The 17,001-nt window shown below is 35.3% G+C and overlaps 3 protein-coding genes across 3 annotated transcripts in view; 1 reads left to right on the top strand and 2 right to left on the bottom strand.

The window, feature by feature from the left end:
- LOC113225910 (rabankyrin-5) overlaps positions 1 to 17,001 on the bottom strand; it is a 104,974-nt gene that overhangs the window by 47,850 nt on the left and 40,123 nt on the right. The window lies entirely within an intron of this gene.
- LOC113226043 overlaps positions 1 to 17,001 on the top strand; it is a 37,775-nt gene that overhangs the window by 13,836 nt on the left and 6,938 nt on the right. The window contains exon 2 of the mRNA XM_026458547.1: positions 9,913 to 10,030. Within this exon, the coding sequence (XP_026314332.1) occupies positions 9,979 to 10,030 (52 nt within the window). The 5' untranslated portion in view covers positions 9,913 to 9,978. The remainder of the gene's footprint in view (positions 1 to 9,912; positions 10,031 to 17,001) is intronic.
- On the bottom strand, positions 13,019 to 14,978 carry LOC113226042. The gene is made up of 2 exons (XM_026458546.1): positions 14,080 to 14,978; positions 13,019 to 14,006 (listed from the first exon to the last, which is right to left on the bottom strand). The coding sequence occupies exons 1-2, from the start codon at positions 14,814 to 14,816 to the stop codon at positions 13,223 to 13,225; spliced, it is 1,521 nt and encodes a 506-aa protein (XP_026314331.1). The 5' UTR covers positions 14,817 to 14,978; the 3' UTR covers positions 13,019 to 13,222.

Genomic DNA, 17,001 nt, shown 5'->3' with positions numbered 1-17,001 from the left:
AATGTAAATGCTTGCCTATTACTTATTAGAGAAATAGTACCGATAAGCGAGAGAGATAGGTTTTCTCTCTCTTTCTTTAGTTAAATTGCTTTTATGTAGCTGTGTCGAAAGGGCATGAAATATTGTTAAATAACATACAAATGAAATGTATTTATTCACCACGGACAAATTTATAGCGCATTGTTCACCAAATTATGTATCAAGCAAAACATGACCATGTGAATTCTCGTGAAGATGCAATCTCTCTCTCACATGTAGGAACAAAACGCATACCGGCCATTACATTAGTATTAAAAAATGCATATCTCTTACGAGCAATTTGATAAGCCTGGTCAATGTGAATAATGATCACCCAGTCTTGGTTAAAGTAATAAAACAAACGACTGTAGTGGTTTGGTTAAGTTAGGTTAGATTGTTGCTCGCGAGAACTAGGGGATAGTTTTAAATACTTGGGCAGCAAGTAATGACTCCAGATGATCTCGGAGATAATAATAATAACGCACACACTAAACATAGCCCCGCACTGGGGACACCCTGTGTCGCGGGTGCTATGCACACACACATAACACACAGACAACCACAAATTACATCCAAACTCACGAGAGAAATAAATGTATGTCATATGAATATTTCTCCCAGCCCGGGAATCGAACCTACGATTTCTGCGTGGCATGGTAACCGTTCCGCCATAGAGGCAGCCAATAATTATAAAAGGGAAGATCGTAGGAAAGAGACGAGGAGGAAGAGTTATACGGAGTTAATTAGATCAAATATGGGTAAGAGTTAACGTCGTGGAACTCAAAGTTATGGCGTTGAATTGAGATGGTCGGCGAGATATATCTTAAATAAGAAGAAAGAATCATTATGTTTCTATGTCATATTTCCTTGCAAAATCTGTTTAATCGGCCTTCATTTTGTACCTAATTCAGTTTGTTTTCATTTTCTAAAGTTTCCCCATTTTGATGTCAAGATTTTGTAAGTAGTTGAAACATTAACCGCGAAAGTAACAGCCAAGGTAAACATTGCTGTCACTCCTTTGGATTAATCACTAAGCTTTGAACAGTAAGGGATCGCAAATTTAATTAATTACCTGAACATACATACACAGCTAATTAGAAGAACAGTGATGATCTTGTTGGGTGTAAACTTGTCTCCCATTGCACAATGCAAAGTGGGGCACCACTGGGTTGTTTTGAATTGTGTAACTTAATATACACACATACGCGCACACACACACACACACACACAAACACACACACACACATTCGTACACTGTTTGCATGCAAATAAGTACTGTTTTGGTTTTCTTACGGTTTTATTTTATATTATTACTACAGTTACTTATTTTATCTATTTATAGATTAAGTCCGTGTGTGATTGGTCGGAGTATCGTAACATAGGGTATCCTGGCACACGTTCCGCTCTTTCACAATGGCCCAACACATTGCAAGTTAATCAATGCCATTGTAATTATTGGAATTAAATTAATATTATTCGGTTTTATTTGAGTTAAATTTGAGATAAAGGAAAACATTCGAAACCGTTTCATCAGAAACTTTACTTTATGTCGGAAAAATTTCACAAAATTTGTCAACGGAATTTGACATCCCGTATTGGGTCATCGTAGTGGATTCTGGCCTGAAATCTTACCTTAGAGTCTTGTGCCTAGAAGTGGCACGTATGTCAAGTTCACAATGATAACATACACACCATTGGATAGGAAACGGTTTTTTTTTTCCGGATCTAAACGTCACCTTTACGGACTCTTTACAAGTCCCACGGTCACGGCTGACTATCTCGGTCATCAACTAGTTCTGTCTAATATTAATGCAAACCACCTTTTTCCGAACTACCTATACTGGGTTATTTTTAAAATACGAGTAGTAACAACATCACGGAGAGTGTGCGATGGAATTACACGATTTAATTCCGCCTTCCCCTTTCCATCATCAGGGGACAAGGCGTAGGCTTGGTTTCCACCGCTTTGTTGTGGATATTTCAAAGATCTTTCTTTCTTTCGAAGCGTTACGCTTCCACTTTTATATGTCGAACGGCTATGGAGTGGAATTCCCTGCCTGCAGACTTGTTCCCTTAACGTTATAACTTGGACCTTTTCAAGGCGAGAGTGAAAAGACATTATATTACAGACACATGGGACTTGTCAACTTATGTCTCAGTGTGAGGAGCGTAGTGGCAGTGCCTCTCAGATCGTTGCGATTGAAAGATCTGGGTGGTACTATTAAAAATTTTGAACTAAATTAAATTGATTAATTGTATTTACAATAAAACACATTCATGAGTAATATTTGACTCTTACGTCTGCTCTCTTTTTATGTATCAGTCTTATGTATGCAATCTCTTATTTACTCAGTGATAAGTATGTACATACTTACTTGAGTTCAAGAGAAGGTAAATGTATTTTTAAATAATCTGCAGTGGCCTTCACCTGCCACTGACTAGTTATGACATAATCAAGCAAATGTAAGTCCGGTCTATAACTGTAAGAGATTAGCTGTAGACCAAGAATAAAATTATACATTAAAGTATGAACAGAACAATTACTGGACATAATGGCCATTGCGTGTAGTTGAGAGCACAATTTTCTTAAATGGATAAAGTTAAAGTCACAAAAACAAACAAAAAGGCTGCTTTTTAAACAGATTTCAAAAAAAGGAAAATGTTCTCAATTTGACTGTATTTTTTGGGTGTGTATGTTACGCGATGACTCGGAATTTATGAACCGATTTCGAGGAATCTTTTTTGTTAGAAAGAGGGTTACCTCAGTAGTGATCCCATCCAAATTTGAAAAAAATATTCCACCTCTAAGGGTGGCAAATTACGCGATGAATCCGGCAATTTCCGTTAACCGATTTCCATAAAACTTGGCAAACAGTTGTTATTCCAGAAACTTTCGAGGTCGGTTTTTTATAAAAATGTTATCTACATAAAGTACTTGTGTCAAATTTCTGTAATCGTGTTCTATGTTCTTAAGTTTCAGGCAAAAACATTTAACTAACTGACGAACGAATATTTGTAAGAAATTGAAAGGATACCTAAATTTAAGAATACAAGTCGGTTTGTGTAAGAAATAATAGTTTGTACAGAATGTTTGCAAGGTTGACATTTTAAGTGAAATTTCAAATAGTCATGTAGTCGTTGTCGACAGTTTTATCGATAGATTTGTGAAAGGAACTAAACTGTTGCAGAACGCATGAATAGCGAATGTTCTAACGTTCTAATGGTTAACAATTGCATTATTATCTTCTATCTTTTCATTTTCACAATTGACCGCTGGCGTCAAAAACAATTCGTAAAGTACAGGACACAATCTTATTCTTTCAAGATGACGCTTATTTGTAAAAAAAATATTAAATCGTAATTTACTTTGAAATGAAGTAAGTTCGGTAATTATTGCTTAACCGTAATGAATATTCAGTCGGTAGTCGATAAATTTATTTATCAACTGCAATCACTAGCTGCTTATACTTAGGCAGGTAACCCTGGTGCTCAGTGAACCGTAATTTTACTCGGTGTCGAAAAAAAGAACATAATGTAAATTAAATTAAAAAAATAAATGAGCAACGAAAGACAAAACATGGTCGTATAGTGAACGACGAAATAAGAATTTGAATTGTGAAGTAATTTTAGACATTAAGGTGAGGTATTTCAATGCAAGCCTGCATTTTAGGAGGTGATGTGTGTGTGGGGAAACGCCACGCGCGTCCCGCAATTCACGCGCTGACAATTAACATGAATAAAATAAGAACAGGCGGAGTAAATTCGATGTAGGGCCGTCGTCGACCAGCGCCCGATGGCAACTGACGGTGGCGCGGTGTGTCGTTAAACCGATGGGCTGAAAATTGCCCATCGGTTTAACGACACACAATTTTGGGATAAATGTGATTTTAATAACGGTATGGCTTCAGTTGAACACCAAAATATAGCAGGTTCTCTATAGTAATTAAAGAGTATTATCTCCATATAAAAATCGTATGCAAAGTAAGATATTTTGTTCTTAAATAACTCCTTTTAGACTTTTATTTTAGCCTATATTCAGGATTTTATATGATCGAGACAATATCCTTAGATATAGGATCGTATAGTTTTCGTAAGACCGTTATTTAATAATAAATATCTACACCATTTGATCTAGCAAAGCAGCTTTTCCCGCTTCTCCTCCGGTGACTCGCTTTAAGAGAAACGCCAAAGGGTTTTACATGTGCAAAGAAAATTACCATTATGTATGTGCAAAAAATTCGAAAATTACAACAATTACGTGAAATCACAACTTGACAGTGTGTTATAGTTGTTATTGATTTAAAATTTTTGCAGGTGCCTAAGCTACTTTGCATTAAATAACATAGAGCTTTTCCTTTAGAATATATTTTTAGTAGTAGTAGAGCTCCTTGTGAAAGAGTTCGTTCAGGGAAGTACTGCCACTTTACCTATTTCTGCCACCAAGCAGGAATGTCAGCATTATTGTGTTCCGGTTTTGAAAGGTAAGTGTGCTGGTGAAATTACAGGCACATGGGACTTGTCAACTAAAGTCTCAGACTGACGGGCGCTGTGGCAGTACCTTTCTTTGCGATTTAAGGTTCTAAGTGGTACTGCAGCTGTTATGGACAGGCGTGTAGCTTACCATCAGGCGCACGACTTGTTCGTCCCGTCACTTGATATTATAAAAAAAATATTGCATTGCAACTTGTATCGTTTCATATAATTTGCACTGTTTATCATGTTTTAGCTATAGTTCACCATGCAAGCTTAATATGCATTGTAGACTTTATATATCTTCAAAGAAGAGTATGAATAGTCTCCGTCATGCAGGGTGGGTTTCATTAGCTTTTTCTTTGGTTGTTGTGTAGGTGCTTGTTGATGGGACGCGAACTAAGAACTTTTTATAGAAGACCAGCGTTCTCCCCAACAAAGCAAAGTGCAACTGCAAAGTATTGATACAGTGTTTCTTTTCATTGTAAAACAGCGGAATAGATAATTGTTTACGGTTTTAAGTTACAAATAGACAACATCGATGGTAGCATCAGTCGTTAAACGTTAAATAATGGTTTTATAAATACCTAGTTAACTAAACAATGCAACAATGAGAGAAAATGAAACTCTTAACGTCCAAGGAAACGTGATAGTCAAGGAGATGTTATGATCGAACATAAAACGTTATTGATCCGACGTTTGAATTCCAATGAATATTGACTTCATCGACTGATATAAAGTGATGATGAAACGTTGCATTCATCACTGCAAATTGAGAGAGAGGTCAAACTTCTTAAAACAATAATGATTTCCATTTCGTCAGTTCTTGGTTTTAAAAAAGATTTTTGATTAAAACCAAACAAAGTAGTTGTACATAATTGAGGCTATTATTTATTCATTTTGTGTAAAAAAACATTTGATTAAATTTCACCCACTTCTGCTGCTATATTTTCCGTCTCATACAATGAAATGATTCTTACATGAAACTGAGTCGATCAGCACTAAAAAAAATGTGATCTTTTTTATTCATTTTTATGGACAACTCAAACTTGACCAAATAATTGTCTATGCCATTATATTTTTGTTCAATTAGAAGACAAAATTAAAGTTTTACTACTTTATTTATAGTTTTATTACCTGTTATTAACTTATTGTTACCTCTTACAGGAGAAAAACTAAAGCCTCTCTACGAATGTCTTCTTCTGTCTGTCTTCGAATGTCTTTTGGATGTATGTAGTTTTATTTAAAAAAAGTTATTGATCGATTTACTCTTTAGGTAACGTACATACGATATCAGTTTAAAGTTGTTTGATATCTCTTATATTTATGGAATAATCACCTGGGCACACTTAACGAATACACCTTGTGGTATACAAGGTGGTAGACAGCAGGTATTGTATAAAAAATTGGCGTACATGAAATATTATTTCTGTCTCCGCAACAGTTTTTCTGGGCGTACACAAACAACAAAGACACACGTTGACATTTCACAAAACGGAACTGGTTTGCGCCAACAGCCAAAGATAAAAAAGTTATTTTTCCCCAATCTTCGTTTCATATAATATTGTATCTACCATTGGAATTTAATATAAAATTACTAATTACGTGACATTTCGAGTTCTTAAGCTTTCGCGATTGCTACACATTGTAACTGACACTGTTTTTTGGATCTTAATCGCGTATATTTGGTTTTTCAAACAAACCAAAGTTTTGGGTCCTTTACAGGTCCAACGGTCACGGTCCACTTTTTCGTTATTCCGTGAGGACGGTTGGCTAAGATGGTAAAGATATCAATCAGTTGTATCTAATATTAATGCTATTCTGCACTATAGTTATAAAAAAATATATAAGAACTTAATTTTTTATTTACCGAAGAACATTCCAATTTACCATACATACGTTTTCTAAATATAATAGGAATTTTTACTTAATAGGATATTAGAAAACAAAATAAAATATCGAGTTCTTAGGTTTTCGCGATTGTTACACATAGGAAATGAAACTATTTTTCCGGATTTAAATCGCGTATATTTGTTTTTTCAAACAAATCCACGTTTCAGGCCCTTTACGGGTCCCATGTCAACTGTGACCATAGGACCTGTAAAGGGCTTGAAAGTTTTGAAAAAAAAAAAACAAATATACGCGATTTTAATCCGGAAAAATACTTTCATTTCCTATAACAAAATAAAATATGATAAATAAGTAATATTTCAATCTCGGCTTGGCATTTTTCCTTAGAGAACGTATTGGATCCCAAATTGTGACATGTTCGCCACTTAGTCAGGTTCTTGTTCAGCAGCTTGATTTTGATCGCCTCTCCCGTTCGGAAACTGCGTCTTTTCCGAGTCGAGGCGCATAATTGCGATTCACAGCTGGCCGACATTTCTAATAGGAACAATAGTTGATTTAACTCACAAATTAGAAAGATAGGTAGGAATCAGGTTCACCTTCTCGCTCAGGAACCCGTCTGATTTCGAGACTGCCCGATCGGATCGATTCCAAATTGAATCAAAATCAGGACGCTGGGGCACTATATGACCTAAATACTTGCGTTTCGATTGGGACTAAACTAAGAATGTATGACAACGCGATTTGACAGTTTCGAACGGGTCTGTCTTTTCGTTGACGGACTTCGGGAGTAGTTCCGTAGGTTATCCATAATGCAAAAACAGCTGCAGTAACTACGAATTTCGTGCTTCGAGAGTAGGGCCACTGTTCTTGATTAAGAAGAGAAGTAGTGAAATATAAAACCCCCAAATGTTCGAAAAATGTAAGATCCCTAAAAATAGTACTTCACTTATTTTTCGTAAAATGTACATTTTCATTTTTGCTAAAGTTACCAGTCAAAGTCAAATAATCATTTATTCCATAGGTAAAATTTTTACACTTGAAAACGTCATTTTTTTAAGCTACAGCTCGTTCACTACGCTGACCTCACTGAGAAGAACAAGCAAGAAACTAACTCTAGGGACTGCTCTTTTCAAATAAAGTTAGATGCTATAGAATACATTTTGAATCATATTTGTGGCGGAATCTTGACTCACGTTGTCTTTCCATACACCTTTATCTAACACGTAGTCTACAATTTTGTAATATGATTTTTCAATTAAAACACTTTTAAAGTAAGTTTTAAACTTAGGAAAAGGTAAACTTAATATATGCTCCGGAATTTTATTGTAAAAACGTATACAGTTCCCCATAAATCGTTTACCTTAGTTAAACGGAAACGTGGTACCATGAGTTTGGACTTAGTTCTAAGGTCAATATTATGGAAATCTTCATCACATTCTAAGTATCAGATGAAACATACGCGAACTTTTTGTTACACCTGTATAGACTAAAATAGACACAGCACCTGACTTGATTCAAAGTGGACACCTGACAGGACCAGGTTCAGGCAAAAAAAAATCTCGCTCAGTCAAACCTTATCAATGAAATAAAATCTTAAAGCAGTTTTGAAAGCGGAAACGTTTAAATACAACCCTCGTTTATAAGTCGATATTGCTTTAAAACTAAACCCAGTTGACCGGAGAAAGGGAGCGAACGAGTTTTTAGGACCTTGACAGAACACGACTGTGCCTGCGCCGGTACACAATAATTATGGAACACATGTTACAACAACGACTTTGAAATCCATTTAGATATCGATAGTAGGTTTGGAAGGTGCTATATTACTCGATTGCTGGGTATTGTTTTGTGCAATATTAGACAACAAATATTAGACATCTTGCATCAAAAGTATTTGTGTTATGGAAATCGAAAACAACGACGGTACCACCAGCACCCAGACCCGAGACAATATAAAAAGTTAGTTTCTATATCGACCTGGCCGGGGATAGTATACGGGACACCGAGAGATGGTGACCATTAAAACCCGTGTGCAAGCCACTCATCACGAAGGTCATCGATTAGGCGCTGATGAGATCTATTTGACAAACAATAGTAGTACTAGGGGTCCTATACGTAGTGTTGAAACAGATTAAAAACTCTGATTGACATTCAAAATTTGCTTGCTAGTTAATTTAATATGTAGGTAATTTAATATAAATGCAAACCGCCTTAATATTAGACATAACTGGTTGATGACTTTATCATATCAGTCGCGACCACGGGAACTCTAAAGGGCCCGAAACGTTTATGTTTTAAATATAAGCGATTTAGATCCGAAAAAATTGTTCATTTCCATTTGGAAACTATAGTGACACACTTTTTATTTACTATTATATATTATATTACTACTATTATATGTTATATATATTACTATTTTTGAAGACAAAAATTCATGGCAGTGACCCGTTTAGCTCTATTAGGTAGTAGCGATCTAATAAATATTGCAAATGTGTAAACAATAAATGTGTGCAAATATAGCACAAAGGTCAACTCTAGGGAGGTTCTTACTCATTCTTTTCAAGGGAATTCTATTTACGAATGAGTAGTAGAGTTCAATCAATGTAACGATTTTCAGAGTAAAATTACTTCTGAAACAAAGATAAGTTTCAATTTCCAGGGTGGATTACGGAAATCAAAATCTACTGTGTCTTCGTAAAACGTAATCCATTTCTGTAATTGTTTTATTCGATCTCAAGTTGACAATAACTTATAAAGTTGTTAAGAAAGAGTTATCAATTTCCATGAACCATAACATTTAGAGCATCTTATAAACAATATAATGTAGAGCAATGGACTTAAAAAGTAGTTTCGGTTAATACCGATTCATCGAAGTTCAATGCACTGTAGCGAAAATAACAATAAACAGAGATTACTGAACTCCACTAACTCTGTTTATAGCAATTATACAATATAACATGATTTTTGGTACTGGGTTATCAACATTATTTTCCAATTAGTTCTATCATAAAAACATGAGAAAAACTTTAATTTTCGGGTTTGTCTTTATATAAAGACAAGAAGGAAACATTCATTAACTGCCTCCGTGACCGAACGGTTACCGTGCTGGTCTGTAACGCAGAGTTCCTGTGTTCGATTCCCGGGTCAGGAGAAATATTTATATGGCTTACATTTATTTCTCTCGTGAGTTTGGGTGTGATTTGTGTGTCTATGTGTATGCCCGCGACTCAGGGTTTCCCTAGTGCGGGGTTATGAGTGTGTGCGTTATTAATATATATTACATTTCAAATCAATCGCATATTTCAATTAAAAATCTACAAATGTGTACTCATGGGAGATTATGTAAATACTACTATGTGAATACCACTGTGACGGCTACAAACGCAAAATTATATCTATTCTTTTGTACATACTTCTCAATTTAACAGATACAAATACTGTCAAAATAAAAATAGAACCTTTTTGAAAATTTGTTACATAGTATTATCAAATATTTTAAAACAGCGACATGTTTGTAAGTTCAAAGTTATTTTGCAAATTAAAATTACCTAACCAATACAACTGTATTGTTCACAGATTATTGAAAGCGAGACAACGAAGCAAAAACGGAAATTGTGAAAACTAACCAGTAACTGTCAAAGTATGGAGCCATGTTTTCTAGCACTTGCAGCGATACTGCCATTCCTAGATACAGGTTTGTATTACTTGTTATAGTAGTTATTTGTGGAGCCGCAACTGGGCACAAGGTCTTCTCTGTTGTGGCTACATCTGAACATTTCTTTATAATATTCACGTATAGAAATGAAGGATTTTTCAAGTTTTAAAGGACGTTTCTTGATCAGGTTTCAGGGTTTACCTTATTATAAATCTAGATCTAGATAACCCTATCATAATATTTGTAGAATGTTGTGGATATTCCAAAAATATGCACGAAGCTTAACACTTCCATATTTAAAATGCGAACGGCTATGGAGTGGAATTTCCTGACTGCAGACTTATTCTCTGAACGCTATAACTTGGGCCTCTTCAAGACGAGAGTGAATAGGCACTATTTAAAGCACAGGCTCCCAAACTTTTTGGGTCACCGCCTACATAGGCAAGATAAAAAAATTTCAGCGCCCATTAAAAATTATTGAAAACACGTATTATTTATATTAGCTCAACACAAAAAATCACTAGGAAAAAAAATGTATTTGTAGTGTAGTTTATTAGATATTTCGGGTTTTTTTTTCAAAAGCGGTAGCACACCCTGGACAGTACTAGCACCTTACAATTGCAATTCTGAGGCCCCTACATAGCTAGGTATAGACCTACCTAGAATTCTTCAGCAGAAACTATGATTTAAAGTGTGCATGCATGCTTCGTCGTCACTTTCCATGAGGTGAAATGGATGTAAAATTGCGCACTTATTCTTCTATAAAAAAGTAATTACTTCAAGAAATTAACATTATAATCATAAAACTTAGAAATATTACTTATATACTGTCGGAGATGGCGCAAATCGGCGTATGTCTGAAAAAAGGCGCGTTTCTAAATTAAACCAAATTTTACAGGAGAGGAATTTAACGTTTTTACTTCGTTATTTCAATGGCTACGACTTTAACTTTTGCACAGCAAGCATTAATTAATGTTGTCTACGGACTGATAACAGTAGATTCCCTTAAACAATGCTAATTTTGTTGCCATAACATTTACGCGGACTTGATTTGGCCAGTAAATTACCGAAATGGAATTTCATAATCCAGATTTTTCATTTTATTTATACTCGACGATATAGTGATTGATTTTTTTAATGATAGAAAAGGTTTAAACTTTAATTTGCCTCGAATACACCTATAGGGCGAGTACGACAGAGCGCGACTAGCGCGAGAGCGACATAAAGCGCAAGCTGCACACCTACTTGGTACTTGGTGCAACGGGCTAGTTTCCGCAAATCGACGTCTGAGAGGCGCCTATTTTGTGTATAGCTGCACACCTAAATAATGCCTATTCACTTTCATATTATTATCAGCAAAATAGTTATAGAATGTTTTACTATTATCTTTGTCACAAACTTATCAAAAAATAAGGATCAATGTTAAAAGGTAAGCAATTTGGGGAGAACCAGTAGCATAATATTATCCTTTTCGTCTTAATATCATCTATTACCTTTGCCACAAACTTATGACAATAAAAATTATACAAAAATGCATCGAAGAATAGGCTTTCTCCGGTTTAACAAATACATATTTTCAACAAGGACTTATATAACATTTTGTATAGGTAGCAGTTTCAAAATTATGTAATCGTTTTTTATACAACAAGTATTGGTTCAGCTCAGGTCATTTAATACTGAAAATGCAAGGTGGATGGAATTATGTGCCCGAGAGTGCAAATACAAGGTATTCCGGAAGTTATGGTCAAAGCGTAATGAGGAGGAATGATTAATTATTTCAAATATTTTTAGGGATGCACTTAGTGATTTTTCCAAAAAACACAAAAAAGTTGAATAACTTTTGAACCATCAATTTCCGGGTCCCAATGTAGTAGTCAAATCTATTCGAAATACTCAACGCTATCCTCATTTCGTGTTGACCATCACTTCCGGGCCAACTGTATAGTACTCTTTGTTTCCACTAATTTACCTCATAGGTTCCTGTTATTAAGAAATATGACCTAATTGAAATTTGAAAATCTTAAACGTTTTGCATAAGCCAACCTGTATACCATTTGTTTCTACTAATTTACCTCATAGGTTACTGTTATTAAGAAATATGAACTAATTGAAATTTGAAAATCTTAAAAAAAACATCGTGATGAAAAATGCATCGAAGAAGGTGAACAACTCTCGGAAAACGTGTTTAGTCCCCAACCCACATTGGGCTAGCGTGACGGACCATGACCTAAAAACCCTCGTCTGAAAAGAGATCCGTGCCTAACAGTGGGGTGTATAAATTGGTTGATGATGATGACACATTTTGATAAAATCGGAACAGTACTAGGTTTTCACACATTGCCACTTTTGATATAATTAGTAGATTAACGGCTATAGAATGTGCAATTAAAAAGTGAAATTTTCTAATAATAATTGAAAAAATACACATTCCAGCTCTAGTTACCGGTAAGCGATTACAAACGGGAAGCAATAACTTGAACGGTCACGGCAACTTGCACTTTCTTTACGTTACTCTAATAACAGTAACTTGGGTGTTACTTGGTTATTTATCAAGTTCGACAAATGAAACTATTTTTTCGTATCTAAATCGCGTATATTTGTTTTTTCAAACAAACCAACATTTCGAGCCATTTACAGGTCCCAAGGTGGCGGTTGACTTCAGTGTCTCTTGAGTACAACCGTGACCACGGGACCTGCAAGGACCCGTAACGGTGGTTTGTTTGAAATACACAATTTAGATCAGAAAAAAATGTTTCATTTATTATTTGTTTTTTAATTTAATTTTTGTTTTGTTTGCGATTTTATTTTCCAAATTTATTTTCCCCTACATTCCAATTTTTTATTTCGTTGTCTCTTTTTTTTCTATTGTGATATCATTTGAGGTAGCTGAAGAAAAAAGTACTTTATTTCTTCTTCATTTCATTGTCGTTAAGTGCATTTATACTAATGAATAGATTTTGCTGATAAGTGCGATGAAATAAGACTTTTAGGAAATGTCAAAACTGTCACGTGGAATACGATACGGAGTGTTAGCGATAAAACAAAGCCTTTAAGCGATATGCTTTTGTACTACTAATAGAAATGGTGTAGTGGCAAATGTAACGGTTTTACAAAAGCCTGCCGATTTCCCTTAACGAAGTACTGAAGAAGCTGTGACAGAAAATTAAGACGTTGTATAGCAATGTCTTGTTATTCAAATTAAAATTTACTTAAACAACCAATTTTTAGCTCTTAATTAGTTTGTTTCATAGACGTACTAAATAGATCGTACAAAATGAGGGTGAAAAGAGGTATTGAAGCTAGTAAGGCGATCATGCGGTAACCTGGGACCACATCTATGAAGTCGTAACACAGAGCATAATGTCTGTGTCCCGTCTCTTTACACTTTGAACCTGGAGGACCGATTTCAAAAATTGGCTCCTCTGAATCACATCTGGCCAACGAATTCTCTTTAAATGTATATTGAGTTACTAAGCGGGCTACCAATCCTTTGGTACCATTTTCGACCATGTGTAACTGTTTCCGTATCCACCCTTCCTTATATAAACTTGGTAAAGCAACGACGCCCCACGCTTTTGTAGTACTACTAAACTTATCTAAAAACTGTACAAGAGCATCAGTGTGATGTGCAACATAATTGAGATTGTGTTTACTTTGTTCTCGTTGCAGAATGAAACCTAAACGGGCTAAGTATTCTATATCAGTAATATTTCCTTTAGGTAAAAGTGGTCTATTGTCGGCTTGGGATATAATGCCGCATAAATATTTCACTTCAAGGTAAAAGGGTGCACCGGGAGAAAAGTTACAGATAACCCTGACGTCGCCGTTCCCTAGATTACCATAAGCACAACCCACTTTTTGTGTCTTCGCCCAAAGTAGTTGGACTGTGCTGAATGTATTTGATTCAATATATCCACAATTTATATTCATTTTACTAATTCTCCGTTCTGTTTTCCAAAACCACTCGTGAAGGCACCCTATGAGAGGTTTCACGAAGCATTCTGCCTTAGGAGAGCTGAAAGAATAAAAGATTATTTATTTACAACTGAAAAGGGAAGGGAAAAAAAATAATATAAGACTTATTATACCATTGGGTTACAACATGCTTCTCTGTACAGCAATGAGTAGTTAATTTGGTACATTCTAATTGAGTGACGAATGCATTGTCAAGTGAGCTACACGGGGAAGGTCCCGGCAAGCACTGTAGTAGCCATCTCTCTGCCATGAGCTGCAGTTCGTGATCATATAAAATTTTCTTCATGTTTGTAGCACCCATCACACGTGGTATTTGCGGATGTAAGTGGCTTTTATCTCCACTAGCTACCGCATTTCGTATAGAGTTTAGTGAGAATATGAAAGCTATTTGTTCATTGACAGGTGGCACTGAGACTGTATATCCTCGGCCACAAAAAGCACTGGTTACCCCTTTTGGGAACATACACATGGTATGATCGCCATAGCAAGGCGCAACGCGACACCATTTGTTAACATTGTATTGAATATTATTCTGTCTAGGTGTCAGTTTCTCGACAGTATCATTACCAGTTATAACGTTTTTAAGACATTTTGGATACATCTGAAATACAGGTGACCTTCTTTTTAGTGTTTCGGGCTCAAAATGTGATGCAGTTTGACCAATCTCTCCAAATACCAGAGGCAATTTCCAGCACGGATAATCTTCGATAACGTACCAAGTATCTTGAAATGGTTCATCCGTTGTATTGAAAAGTAGGTTCTCGGCTACAGACTCTAAGTTGAAGAGTTCACTAAATGTGTCAAATGTTTTATTAGTTACTGAGGGCTGGTACTTTGATGTTGTGTGCATTTTTTTAGTGCCACGTGGATCATAACGGGGAGAATCGGATTCGTAATAATCGTAATGATATTCAAAAAATACTTCTTCCGGGCGTAGTGACACTCTTGTCGTGTGTTCTGTTACTATTACGTCAATTTGACTATGGTTAGAAGTAATATCAGTATAGACCTCATCGGTGGTACTGTTAGAGTTTCGGGTTACTTTTGAATCATCGTAGTAGTCAGTATCAGAAGCATCAGCAAAAACTATATCTCCAAAGCTGGAATCTTCTCCCTCGCTGTCTTCGACGTTCCTCCGCGCATCCACGTTTGCATCATTATTTTCAGCTATTTCATCGCGTTCCTCGTATAATTCCTCAGTGTCATCAGTGCCTAGCATATACTCTATACTTGCACTGCAGCACTTCTGCACGAATAGCAACAAAATCCAAGTCCTTATTATATACATATTTTGATCTAACAATGTACATACATAAATTAAAGCGACGTAGCTTACTAGAAATTATATTTTCCAAAACTACCCGATTGTGCAATTTAGTAATTTAAAATTGGTTAATTACGTTTTACTGTCCCATAAAGAACTCCTTTTCAACTAAAAAAGTCTACAAAGGACGACTTGGTAACAGCTCGCATTTCAAAATTTAGACCTCGCCTAAACTAACTACGTTCCGTAGTTGATACACAAGTATTTTTTTAAAGAGTTTTTAAGAATACAGTGTAGTTAAAATAATACAGTATAATTATTTTCTTAAAGTCCCTCGGCGATCTTCGTTTTACGGCTGTCAACGGATTTCAATCAGTTGCCTAAGGATGAGGTTCTCAGTACGACTGTATTTTTTTATGTACATTACTCCGACATTTGTGAACCGATTTCGATAATTCTTTTTTTATAGAAAGGGGTACTCAGTAGCGGTCCCATTCATATTTGAAAAAAATATTCGATCTCTAAGGGTGGCAAAGTAGGGAATGAATCCGGATTCATTAGCTTTCACTCATTTTCCGTTAATAGGCTTCATAAAACTTGGCAACTTTTGAGGTCGGTTTTTTTATAATTATGTCTTAAATTAAATTGAAAAAAAGCAGTCTATGAAAATGGTAATAATACTTATAATAATAAGTTCAACACAAGCATACCAATTACCCAGTATTGAACTTTCCCTGTACTATGAGTACTATTGAATTCATCCAGTATACCCAAATCAAAACCAATTTAGAAAAAATCATTTGCAAAATTGCTCCTACCGGCAACCGAGACCTAATTCAAACATATTTTTATTTCATTACCGTTGAAACCGTCACATGCATTAAACACTACTACTTATTTGTAAGGCAGGTTTCCTGTGAAAAATGAGTAAAAAATTCTAAGAATTACTCTTTGTAAAGAAATATTTGTAGTTTTGTTGTGAATAAGCTTGTACTTTCTCATATTATTATAACAGAATTTACAATAGCTTCTAAAATTCTTAAGCCCAAACTCAATACTGCCGAAATCCAGAAAGGGAACTAAGCTAAAAGACAAAGATGAAGAAGAATTGGATTGGAATTGAATTGTTTCCCGTACATAACCAATTTACATTACCAGCATTGTAAGAGGAAAAGTTATTCCTACTACAAAACCAGGTAATGTAGCAGGAATTATTGTTCCTGTTACAAAACCAATATAATGAACAAAGGAAAAATTACTGGTACATAATCTATTTATGTACGAGTTATGTTTGTGAAGAATCATTTACAATATTGATCAAGACAACCTGAAAGAACCAAACGGGCCACAGCCATAGATTTTTGTCATCCAGTACCCTCGTTCAGCATCCACACGTGTAAACCGTTGGATCACCGAGGTCGTCAAGTAATTTATAACGTATACCATTAATAATCCATAAGGCATAATAATTTCCGAGCCTTGATATTAGCCATGTTAAACAGGACATAAGAAACCATGAGTGTAGGACAAGGCTCTTTTACTGCTCATTCAACTCAGCATACATTAATTAAATCTGCGTGGGAGCCTTACCGCACGCAACATGATTCACCAGAGTATATTCTTTTGTATCAGTGAAGCTAAAATATATCTATAGTACCTTTAGTGGAAACATTTTGTAATGTAAAAACGGTACAAGATTACTTTGTAAAATTAAAAAATGCTAAAAACTTCGAAGGGATACTTATCGGTAGCTTATATTAAAATTTCAAAT

Source organism: Hyposmocoma kahamanoa, unplaced genomic scaffold (assembly GCF_003589595.1).
Source record: "Hyposmocoma kahamanoa isolate Upper Pololo Valley unplaced genomic scaffold, ASM358959v1 180, whole genome shotgun sequence".
NCBI lineage: Eukaryota > Metazoa > Arthropoda > Insecta > Lepidoptera > Cosmopterigidae > Hyposmocoma > Hyposmocoma kahamanoa.
This window is presented reverse-complemented; position numbering and strand designations above follow the sequence as displayed.